The sequence below is a fragment of the Scyliorhinus canicula genome, chromosome 16 (assembly GCF_902713615.1).
Source record: "Scyliorhinus canicula chromosome 16, sScyCan1.1, whole genome shotgun sequence".
Lineage (NCBI taxonomy): Eukaryota > Metazoa > Chordata > Chondrichthyes > Carcharhiniformes > Scyliorhinidae > Scyliorhinus > Scyliorhinus canicula.
The window spans coordinates 112,367,961-112,381,002 of record NC_052161.1 but is presented as its reverse complement, the minus strand read 5'-3'; the positions used below and the strand labels follow the sequence as shown (position 1 = coordinate 112,381,002).

General features: G+C 44.1%; 1 protein-coding gene and 1 pseudogene across 1 annotated transcript in view; one reads left to right on the top strand and one right to left on the bottom strand.

Moving 5' to 3' along the window:
• vps13d (vacuolar protein sorting 13 homolog D) overlaps positions 1-10,342 on the bottom strand; it is a 302,778-nt gene extending 292,436 nt beyond the window's left edge. Inside the window, 1 exon segment of the mRNA XM_038821608.1 lies at positions 10,074-10,342. Within this exon segment, the coding sequence (XP_038677536.1) occupies positions 10,074-10,170 (97 nt within the window). The 5' untranslated portion in view covers positions 10,171-10,342.
• Positions 313-2,858, top strand: LOC119979652 (annotated as a pseudogene).
• Positions 10,343-13,042: the final 2,700 nt, after the last annotated feature.

Below are 13,042 nucleotides of genomic sequence, written 5' to 3'. Positions count from 1 at the left end.
AGAATCGGGAAACGCGATTCTTGTCGGAGACATCACGTTTTCCAATTTTCCTTCATATCACGGGACTCTCAGCCTCAAAGGGTGTGAGCCGCATTTGAATAGTATTGTTAGCACCCTTCCCTCCCCCAATGGTCGACCCAGGGAAATATTCAACCTGGCCCAGGGGCATTGGTGTGTGTTGCTGGGGGAGTGCCAGAGATACCTCTGTGGTGGGGCTGTGAGCCGTTAGGTAGCACCGCTGATCGGGGCGACCTTTAAAGATAGCATTCTGGAACAGCAGAGAGGGAGTGAGGGGATTGGGAGAATGGCACCATGGACAAAAAGAATAAGAAGGGGAAGGGAGCTGATAAAACCGCAACCAAAATGGAGACAAAAGTCTCCGAACGATCGAAGGAGGAAGATCTAGAAACACTAATAGCTGAATTCAGGCAACGATGCAAAAAAGAGCCAAGTAACAGGGGTGGACTGTTCTCTTCCTTTGCCATGTCTGAATGCATCATTTTTACCTTACCCTGAGAAAAATGAATTAAATCTTTTTGGGGGTGAATATTTCAATGACCAAAAGACTTTTCATTGTAATGAACTATATTTGTACATCGAGAAGAACTCATGGACAAAATTAGAAATCCCATATCCACCAACACCTCACTCTGCCCATCAGCTGTAGTGGTTTCTCAAGATGGTGGACAATTTTGGGTGTCTAGGGGGCAGCACGGTGGCGCAGTGGGTTAGCCCTGCAGCCTCACGGCGCCGAGGTCCCAGGTTCGATCCCGGCTCTGGGTCACTGTCTGTGTGGAGTTTGCACATTCTCCCCGTGTTTGCGTGGGTTTCACCCCCACAACCCAAAGATGTGCAGGGTAGGTGGATTGGCCACGCTAAATTGCCCCTTAATTGGAAAAAATGAATTGGATACTCTAAATTTATAAAAAAAAAAAAAAAAAAAAAAAAAAAAAAAAAAAAAAAAAAAAAAAAAAATTTTGGGTGTCTAGGGCAGCATGGCGGCTCTGGTTCACTGTCCGTGTGGAGTTTGCACATTCTCCCCGTGTCTGCATAGGTTTCGCCCCTACAACCCAAAAGATGCGCAGGATAGGTGGATTGGCCACGCTAAATTGCCCCCGAATTGGAAAATTGAACTGGATACACTAATTTTTTTTATTTTTTATAAAACAACTTTGGGTGTTTGCGGAGAGTTTGCATTACCATTATAAGGACCTTTGCGTGCTGCATCTTGCAACTAAGACATGGGAACAAATCAAGGCAACAGGTGGACCATCAGCACGGTAGCCTTGTGGATAGCACAATCGCTTCACAGCTCCAGGGTCCCAGGTTCGATTCCGGCTTGGGTCACTGCCTGTGCGGAGTCTGCACATCCTCCCCATGTGTGCGTGGGTTTCCTCCGGGTGCTCCGGTTTCCTCCCACAGTCCAAAGATGTGCGGGTTAGGTGGATTGGCCATGATAAATTGCCCTTAGTATCCAAAATTGCCTTTAGTGTTGGGTGGGGTTACTGGGTAATGGGGATAGGGTGGAGGTGTTGACCTTGGATAGGGGGTAGGGTGCTCTTTCCAAGAGCCGGTGCAGACTCGATGGGCCGAATGGCTTCCTTCTGCACTGTAAATTCTATGTAATCAGGTGGCTGCTTGTAAAAGGCAGATCTTAGTGTTTGGTGGATTCCATGAGAGTACAAGGGATTTCATTTCTTACAATGACATTTACTCCTTTAACCTGAATACACTCACATGGTCAAAGTTATTTCCATCTGGAATTGGTCCAGGTTGTATCCACTACAAACGGCAACGTGATCATTTATGGAGGTTATTAAAAACAGCAAATAAAGAAGGATGTAGAAAAGGGCATTGTTTATACTGATATGTTTCTCCTGAAAAGTGAAGGAAAAGGTAGTGCAGACAAATGGACTTGGGTTTGCATGAACCCTACAGGAGTGAAGCCATCACCATGATCAAGATTCTCTCTGGCTGTTTCCCCCAATAACCATGCTATTCTTTTTGCCGGTGTGTATGGTGAAGAGGAGGAAGAAGATATTCAAGGAGAGCTGTTTAATGACATTTATATTTTTGATATAGTAAAGAATCGATGGTATGCTGGGAGGTTAAAGGAATTCAAAGGGGAGAAAAAAAAGCAAAGACATGGAAGAAGGGACAAAAGTGAAAACTAAAAAGCAAGAGTTGCAGTGTTCCACAGAAATAATGAAAGACGTTGTTGCTGAAGATGGTACTCTCATGATTGTGAAATATATCATAGACAAGCCTGAGGCCAAAGGAGATACAGAAAGTGAGGAGAAAGTGGAGGAGAGTGCTTCTGAAACTGGCCCCATCATTGAGCCATCTCCCCAGTCCAGTGCCATGGCAGCCATTAAAAATGGCCTGTTTTATATCTGTGGTGGAATGTTTGAAGTAGGAGACAGACAGTTTACTTTAAATGTCCTTTACGGATTGACCTGCACAAGATAGATGAATGGAAGGGTCTGGTGGAAACTGATCCAAAGACCCATGAGTAGCTGGATCAAGAAAAGTCAGAGGATGAAGAAGAGAGTGAAGGAGCTGCTGGAGGAAAAGATGAGGAGGGGGTCGATGACAGCAGTGAAGAAGAGGGAGATACCACCCTCGAGCCCAACCAGCAGAATCTTATTCAGAGTATAAGCCACGCACAGAGTCATACTGGATTCAACTGGCCAGGGATAAAATGGACCAGAATGCCAAAGAGAAAAAGACTGAAGGTGGCATATGCAATGGCAAAAACATTTTATGATGACATAGCCTGAAGGTCAAACGTTGTGTAGAACTGAAATCCTACCAGTATTCATTTGTTAATATGCTGCAACTATTGCCTTTGAACTCAACTGCAAAGTTTATTGTTGATTTAATTAATTGCAATTATTTTATCTTTTCTATTTTGTCAGCCTTGAAGCCATTTTCAGACAAATTCAACATTACCGTTTGTATATTTTTTTCTGAATCTTAAATTTACAAGAGGCATTAGCTTTAGTTTCTCAGCAATTCATTGTTTTATGATGATTGTATTGCTTTCTTAATGGGTTTTTCATTCAAATGCATCTTGCATTTTTCTAAATGCTTAATGGAAAAGTGAAGACTATTTGTGATTGTCCCCTTCACCTTACTGTGATTTAGAAGCAAAATAAAAATAATCTCTTAAAGATGGCATCCTGATCTCTTTGGAGCTGGTTGCCGGCTCAATGAGGCCCCGCCCGAGTGATGGTGTACACGCCCACTCATTTTTTTTGGCTAACAGGCTCAAGGTTTGGCAAAAAAAACTGGTCTGTGCAACTGGACAGTTACAAGTCAGGTTTTGTCTGAGCCTAACACTTTGCCCTATGTCTAATATAATTGCACTTTAACAGAAAAGGAACATAGGAATTAGGAGCAGAAGTAGGCAATTCAGCCCTTTGAGCCTACTCTAATATTCAATCAGATCATGGCCGATCTCTTCCTGGTCTCAAATCCACCTCCCTATCTGTTCCCCATATCCCTTTAACCCATTTAAAAAATCTGAAATATGTCTATCTCCATCTTGGAATCATTTAATGATTCAGACTCCGCCGCACTATGTGAGTTCCATAAATTCACCACCCTCTGCGAGAAGTAGTTACTCCTCATCACAGTTCTAAATCTACCGCCGCTCAACCGAAATCTGTGACCTCTACATTCTAGATTGCCCTTCAAGGGGGACATTTGGTCTACGTTTACTTTATCAACCCCTTTAGTATTTTCTATATCTAGATTAGATCCCCTCTCAGCCCAAATTGTTTAACCTCTCCTCATCCATCAACCCTTTCATAGAACATAGAACAGTACAGCACAGAACAGGCCCTTCGGCCCTCAATGTTGTGCCGAGCCATGATCACCCTACTCAAACCCACGTATCCATCCTATACCCGTAACCCAACAACCCCCCCCTTAACCTTACTTTTATTAGGACACTACGGGCAATGCCCGGAATCAATATGGTAAACTTCCTCTGAACTGCTTCCAATGCCGTCATATCCTTCCTCAAATAAGGAGACCAAAACTGGACACAATACTCCAGATATTGTCTCACCAACACCCTATAAAATTGCAACAACACTTCTCTACTTTTATGCTTTTGCAATAAACATAACATTCCATGTGCCTTTCTAATTACATGCATTCCAAATTTCTACGTTTCGTGAACAAAGACACCCAGATCTCTCTGCCCAGACGCATTTTGAATCTGCTTTCCATTTAGATCATAATTTGCCTTTCTATTTTTTCGGCCAAAATGAATAACCTCATATTTACCTACATTAAACTTCATCTGCCAAATTTTTGGCCCAATCTCCTAGCCTATTTATATCTGTCTGTAAAATCTTCATCTCCACTTCACTGCATATGCTTTTCCAACTATTTTAGTACCACCAGCAAATTTTGCTATATTACACTTTGTCCCTGCTTGCAGATCATTTATATAGAATCATAGATTGTAAACAGTTGAGGTCCAAGGACTGACCCCTGCGGCACCCCGTTAATTACAGTTTGTCAGCCAGAGAAGGACCCATTTATCGCAACCCTCTTCTTTCTGTCCGTTCGCCAGTCCTCAACCCAATCTAGTATTCTACCCCAATCGCCTACGATCTCACGTTCTGGATCAGTCTTTTATGCAGCACCTTGTCAAATGCCTTCTGGAAGTCTAGATATACCACATCCACAGGTTTCCCATTATCCACCTTGCTGGTTATGTCCTCAAAGAACTCAAGCAAATTTGTCAAGCATGACTTACCCTTCATAAAACCTTAATGACACTGATGGATTGAACTTTGTTTTTCCAAATGTTCAGTCATCTCCACCTGAATGATTGAAATCTTGCCTCTCACCTTAAATTAAAACTTAGCTTTGTATTTAGAACTTTAAAAAATTTTTTTTTTTTTAAAAAGAGTACCCAATTCTTTTTGTTCCAATTAAGGGGCAATTTAGCGCGGCCAATTCACCTACCCTGCACATCTTTAGGTTGTGGGGGTGAGACTCACGCAGACACGGGGAGATTGTACAAACTCTGCACGAACAGTGCCCTGAAGCCAGGCTCGAACCCAGGTCCTCGGCACCGTGAGGCAGCAGTGCTAACCACTGTACCGCCGATGTATCCAGAACTCTTGGTGCGAGTTAGCAGTGTAATGCTGCTGAGCCTGCATGCTAGGAATCCTTTCAAAACATGGAAAGCCTTTTCGAAAATATAAACTGGATATATTTTGAGCTTGAATTAGGATTCTGTAGAGAAGTGTCTAGCTTCCGGTGACGTTAATTCAGAGCTTGGTAGGAAAACTAGAATGCAAAATCTTATCTGAATGGAGGGAGACTGCACAATGCTGCCGTACACAAAGTTCTAGATGTCCTTGTGCATGAAACACAAAATGTAGGCATGCAGGTACAACAAGTAAATAGGAAGGCAGATGGAACGGTGACCATTATTGCAAGAGGGATGCAGTATAAAAGTAGAGAAGTCTTGCTACAACTGCACAGGCCATTGGTGGGACCACACCTAAAGTACTGAGTACAGTTTGGGCCTCTTTATGTAAGGAGGGATATACTTGCATTGGAAGCAGTTCAGAGAAGGTTCACTAGGTTGATTCCTGGGATGAAAAGGTTTATTTTAGGAGGAAAGGCTGAGCAGGTTGGGCCTGTACTCATTGGAGTTTAGAAGAATAGCAGGTGATCTCTTTGAAACATACCAGAATCTGAGGGGGTGTGACAGGGTAGATGCTGAGATGATGTTTTCTCTCATGGGGGAAATCGAAACTAAGGGGCACAGTTGCAGAAGAGGTCACTATTTAGGACGGCACCAGGCAGGGAACAAGCACCCGGAGGAGAGGGCAATCTTCGTGGGCCGATCTGTGAAAGAGGCCAGGAATGGAGCCAACTCTGCCCCATTTCCTGCCTTGGGCACGAGCAGGATGACCTACTGGGCTTCCCCCAGCCTAAAAATTGGCCACTTAAGAACCTCAATTGGGGCAAGGATGAGCAGGCCGCTTTGGGCCTTGCTTACCTCAGCTACAATTGTGGACAGGTCTCAGTCTGAAAGGACATCAGTGGGATTTTATGATGACCCCCACATGCAAAGCTGACGGTGGGGGTCTGTAAAATTCTGCCCCTGAACATAATCAAGGCCGAGGTCGAAAGATTCTTGAACCAAGGATTAAAGGAAATAGCCAGGAAACTGGAGTTGAGGACAAGATCAGATATGATCTTATTGAATGGCAGAGCAGATTTGAGGGTCCCATGGCATATCCTTACTCCGATTACTTACATTGTTAGTCATGAAACATAACACCATCTAGTTAGGTTTTAATTGTCAATATTGTTCAACACAGGAGCTGGACTTGGGACCATTTTACATTGCGACTGCATCAGCATGCAATGTGTGTGCACACAGCAACCTGAACTGTAAGGAAACCAATGTGAGCTTGGCACTGTCCATGATTATTAACAGAACAGCTCCAATAATCTGCCACTGTGCCGCTGATTGCTTATTCCTATACTTTGTCTCTGCAAAAATTATATTTTCATGAATTCAATAAGAAATCTGCATCTTTGGAGCAGGTGTAGGAGGAGTTTGGAAATCAGAAATACTAGAATTGGATGGAAAATTGATATAAACACGATGAAAGGGAAGTAAACATTTGGTTTCCCTCAGCAATACAACATACTCAAACTATTTACCATTCTAATCGTTCATTCATTTCAGACCAAGAATTCAGAAAATTGGATATAAATGCAAGATGCATTAAAACACTTACACAGGAGATTGTTGCAAAGTGGTTAGTTCTCAAAAGTTAAAGAACATAAATTAGACTTATTTCGCAAAGGTCACAACAGAAAACACACACGTACGCACACACATAAATGTCAATACACTAAATTGCGCCAATATGCTTGTGTAATATTTTTAGTCCATCATCTCAAAGTCCTCCAAATGTGGACTCAGACTTTATCCACCAGCTTTCACCACTGCCTTTCAAAACTCAAATTACTTTCTCCACACACAAGATTGGAATGCTGAAATGGACCTTCAACCACATATTGTCGACATCACAAAGACTGCCGACCTCCACCTCTGTAATGTTGCTCACCTCACTTATGGCTGAAATCCTCACCCATGCTTTGTCACTACCAGTCTCAAGTCTACAAAGGCTCTGTTTGGCACCCTTCCATGACTTCAACTCATCCAAATCTCTGCTTCCCAAATCCTGTCCCAGACTAAGACCCTGTCACCCGTGCTTGCTGACCTACATTGCCCAGTTTCCCAAGGCCTCAAATTTAAAATGGTGTTCCTTATGTTTAAATCTCTTCATAACTCATCCACCCTAGCTCTGTATTATCTCCTTTAGTTCAACACCCACCCCCTCAAACTCTGTTTCTCTGTCACTGCATCCTCCTGCCTTAGCAACATGATCAGCAGTCACACCATTGGTTGTTTAAAACTCCCCTCGCTATCTCCCTCTCCTTGTTTTTTTTAAATAAACAATTTTATTGAGGTAGTTTTTGGCTTTATAAACAGTTACAGACATCATCAGAAAGAAAGCAAAAAAGGCAAAAATGTGCAAACATCCATGTACTTTCAATACTTCAATCATAACATATTGCACAAGCCCGCTCCTCTCCCACCGGTACTACCCGCCATATTTTCCCTCCTCCTCTACTCTACCTACCTACCCCCCCCCCCCCCCCCCCCCCCACCCACCCCCTGCTGACGCTCACTCTCCCGCAAAGAAGTCAATAAATGGTTGCCACCTCCGGGCGAACCCCTGCACAGATCCCCTCAAAGCGAACTTAATTTTTCCCTCTCCTTGTTTAAGAATCTCCTTACAAGCCATTTCTTTCACCAAGCTTTTGATCACCCCTCTTACAGCCCCAATTACTCCAGAACATTCAAACAGCATATGTTACAAACATATTAGATGCTACGAAATTATTTCAAGGCAGTAGGTTTAATTTTGAATTCTTTTTCAGCCATTACAGGACAATGAATTAGATACAGAGCAAACCTATCCATTTTCCTCCCTAGAAAAAAGCACAAATCCTTCCATTCTGCCAGCATTGGCAGGGTTTGAAAACTTACCACACTGCATTACAACGTACCACATTGCATTATTACAAAGGTAAGTGGCAAGTAACATTCACACCACACAAGTGCCAGGTAATGACCATCCACAACACAAGAGAATGGAATTACCATCACTGAGGCCTCCATCCCGGCGGTTACCAACAGCCAGAAACTGAACTCGACCAATGACTACAAGAGCAAGGTAGGGGCTCGGAATTCTGCAGTACATTCACCTCCTCTCTCCCCATTTGCTCACCATCTACAAGGCCTAAGTCAGGAGTGTGATGGAATACTCTCCACTTGCCTGGACGAGTGCAGCTCTAAAAACACTCAAGAAGCTCAACACCATCCAGGACAAAGCAGCTCATTTAATCGTCGCCTTAAACATTCACTCCCTTTACCACCACCACATAATAGCAATAGTTTGTAATATGCACAAGATGTAGTGTAGCCTCATCAAGCCTCTTTCAACTGCTGCTTCCAAACCCACAGCATCTACTAGCAAGAAGGATGAAGGCAGCAGATGCATGGGAACACTGCTACCTACAAGTTATCCCCAAGGCATACACCATCTTGACCTGAATATATGTTGCTGTTGTTTCACTGCCATGGGATCAAAACTTTGAACTCCCTTCATAATAGCATTGTGGATTTATCTACACCACATGGACTGCGGCGGTTCAAGGAGGCAGCTCATTACCATCTTCACAAGGGTAATTAGGGATGGACAAATGTTGACCCTGGCAAAAATGCTTAATTCAAGTTTTCAATGGCAATTGCCAATCTGGTTACTGACCAGATTTCCATATTGCTACTAACACCCCATTAAACCAATACAAAATACAATCAATGGTCTTGTGACTATCCCAATTCATTAATATATATTTCTTATTGTCACAAATCGGCTTACATTAACACTGCAATTAAGTTACTGTGAAAGTCCCCATATTGCTACACTGAGGGAGAATTCAGAATGTCAAATTCCGCTAACAACACGTCTTTCGGGACTTGTGGGAGGAAACCAGATGGAGCATCTGGAGGAAACCCACGCAGACAAGGGGAGAGCGTGCCGACTCCACCCAGACAGTGACCCAAGCCAGGAATTGAACCTGGGTCCCTGGCGATGTGAAGCAACAGTGCTAACTACATGCTGCAGTAGAATTCCTACAGTGCAGAAGCAGCCCATTTGCCCCATCGAGTCTGCACCATCCCTCTCAAAGACCCATCCAGGCCCAGTCGCCCACCCATCCCTGTAACCTCATAACCCCACATGACCTCTGGACACTATGGGCAATTTATCATGACCAATCCACCCAACCTGTATATCTTTGGACTGAGAGAGGAAACTAGAGCACCCGGAGGAAACCCACGCAGACACGGGGAGAATGTACAAACTCCACACAGAAAGTCACTCGAGGCCGGAACTGAACCTGGGTCCCTGTTGCTGTGAGGCAGCAGTGCTTAACACTGTGCCACCGTATCCGCCCCCTTCTACTTTCCTCATCTAATTTTTTGGTCATGGGTTTGAATCAGCAAGTTGGAACTTAAGACCACAGGGGCAGCTGACAAGGGCCAAACATCCAATTTTTAAAATGAACCTTTTCTTAGGGGAAACCAGGCCGAGGGGGAGAAATGCGTGTGCTCTTAAAGAAGGCCAATTCTTTTGAGAAAGTGAAAGTACGCAGCCACAAGGGCAAGGTCAATTTTGTTAAAACAAGGAGCAGCTTCCTGGGAAATAGCCCGCAGGCTGGCAGCAGCTTCATCAACTAAAGTCACCAAGTCTGTGATTATAATTGAAATAAGAAATATCACAGCAGCCTGGCTCTTATCAGAATTGCCCCGAGTTAAATGTTAAACCGTGAGATTTTAAAAGTTGCTGCAAAAAAAAAATCCTGATGAATTAAACACCAAAACAGAGAAGCAGTGGCACCTGCCCGAGTGACAGGGCAGCGCTGGTTAAAGTTGCTGATGTTCTGAGTACCTTTCATCAGGGCTATGGAGAGCTGGTCTGTGTTGAGGTTATTTACATATTTGCCAATGTAAGTGTTTAGGACCCAGGCTGCCAGTCCCTCCAGCATGGCTAGGCTAGGCCGGGGGTAGGTTCACGGTGAGATGGTTGTGTTGCTTGATGTTGCCTCTTTGCTCCAGCGTTCGGCTCGGCCTCAGGCTCCGGCAGGCAGGCAGCGTTGCTAAGGCCGCATTCAGATGACTCTCTCCCCGCCCCCCCCACAAACTCGCCTCACGCTCAGGCTCCGACCCAGACGACGGAGCATGCGCACTCTGACAATCCGGCCCCGCCCCCACGCTTCCGCTTCGGAGCGCGCAACAATCTCCCGACCACCTCCCGCAGCAGCGCCTGACGGCGGCCGAGCGCCTCGCAGCTGCCATATTTGTAAAGGAGATTTCGCTGTCGGAACAGCCAGACGGGTGGCCACATCTGTAAAGGCAGGTTTATGTCCTTTACGGGGCGGGCAAATTGTGTCGGCTGGAGGATGCACTCAATGAACTCAAACGTGAATTTGATTAACCCGACCATATGACTTATGGGAGTTGTTGTTCATAATAATCTTTATTATTGACACAAGTGGGCTTATATTAATACTGCAATGAAGTCACTGTGAAAATCCCACAGAAGTTGCCCACCCCTAGCCGCCACACTCCTGCGCGTGTTCGGGTACCTGGAGTGAGAATTCAGAATGTCCAATTTGCCTAACAAGCACGTCTTTCGGGACTTGTGGGAGGAAACCGGTGCATCCAGAGGACACCCACGCAGACACGGGGAGAACGTGCAGACTCTGCACAGGCAGTGACCTAAGCCAGGAATAGAACCTGGGTTACTTGTGCTGTGAATGAAATGAAAATCACTTATTGTCACAAGTAGGCTTCAAATGAAGTTACTGTGAAAAGCCCCTAGTCACCACATTCCAGCACCTGTTTGGGAGGCTGATACGGGAATTGAACCATGCTGCTGGCCTGCCTTGGTCTGCTTTAAAAGCCAGCAATTTAGCCCAGTGTGCTAAACCAGCCCTTAGGTGAACAGCCTTCGATTGAGCTACATAGTATGAGAAGATCCTTCACATTTTGGCCAGGCCACAACAAACTCATAGAATTAGCGAGTGTTTGAAACGCAGCATACCGGCTGAGGTGAAGCAACAGTGCTGACCACTGTGCTGCCGTGAATGCAGAGCGCTGTAGACCTTTCATTTTTAACCCGCATATTGAGGAATCCTGCATTTTGAAACGTTATGTAAGTATTGGTATACTGAAACGTTCATAATTGTGCAACATTTTTATTATTCTATACTTTATTTTTATTTCAATGATTGTCCATAATTATGTTATGAATTCTGATAACTTGTTTTATTTGTAGCATCATCACAGTTCGCCAGTTGCCACCATCCATCCATCCGTTCAACATGTTGGTGCCCGTCTATGAACCATGCAGACAACATTACTTATGCACCACCACCACGAGAGCAATCTACCCAAATGGGAACAGAGACCCGTAGCGAGGACATCTATCCAAATGTTTCCCGGCACACCACGCTATTGAACTCACATTTGGGTAGATACGAGGCCTCAGCGGGGAACGCCCCGATGAGGCTGCACAGTCCCATTTTCTGCACTGAGGAGCTCCATTCACTGGAATCCCGTTTTGGGAGAATCGCGCCCATGGGCTTTGCACCCTGATTTGCATGGGCACAATTAACAAAGCCATACCTCAAGAAATCATCTTTACACTGCTTTGTTCCTGATTTCATTTTTTTCTTTCTTTACAACGATTCATCTTCAGTGCTTCGCAGTCCTGTTGCCTTGCTTGCTCGCAGCTAGAAAAAGGAGGGATTTCTCGTCCGTGATTTCACACCAAAAGCACGGATATACAGGGCACGTGACGTGAGTGTACATGCCAGGCATGTGACCTGCTCTCTGCTGCCGCTTCTGGCTGGAAGACTGCATCATTCTATTTCAAAGCCGGTTGTGGCAGGCATTCTCAATTTAAAAACTGGTCATAGCTGTTAGGTGCTTCTTCCATGATCGGGAACGTCGTGACTGACCGCTCCGCGACCCTCCCGACTCCCACCCGCAATTTGAAAAATCCTGCACTGGATTCACTTGTCCATGTATTTATACTGCTAGCAACACCCTCAAAAAAACTACAACAGGTTTGTCAAACTTGATTTCCCTTTCATAAATCCCTGTTGACTCTTTACAATCACTCTAGACTCAGCATTTTCCCCTCTGCTGACATCAGGCTAATAGGTTTTTGTTCCTGTTTTCTCTCTCTCTCTTCTTAAATAATAAGGTGACATTTCTATCTTCTATTCTGCAGTGACGATTCTGGAATCAAATGAATTTTGGAAGGTAACCACCAATGCATTCACTATCTGTACAACCAACTCTTTCAACACTAGGATGTAGATCATCAGGTCCTGGGATTTATCAACTTTCAGTTCCATTAATATCTCCAGTACTATTTTTTTAAAAACAAATATCAATTTTCTTCAGTTCCTCATTCTGACTGGTCCCTTGGTTCACTATTATTTCTGGGATATATCTTGTATCTTCCTCTGTGAAGACAGACGCAAAGTAATTATTTAACTTCTCTGCCAGTCTAGGTTCCATTATAAATTCCCCTGCCTCTGCCTTTAATGGAACCACATTTGTCCTTGTTAATCTTTTTCTTTTTACATACCTGTAGAAGCTTTTACTAGCTTTTCTTGCTAGTTCATGTTAATATCCTATTCTTCCTTCATCAGTTTCTTGGTCCTTCTTTGCTAATTCTAAAATCCTCCCAATCTTCATCTTATTACTTTCTTTTTGGCAACTTTAGAATCCTCTTCCTTTGATTTTATGCAATCTTTAACTTCCTTTGTTAGCCACAGTTAATTCACTTTTCCTGATGGGGTTTTCTAAATCTAGCCAGTGCCTGTCTACCATCAGACATTCTTA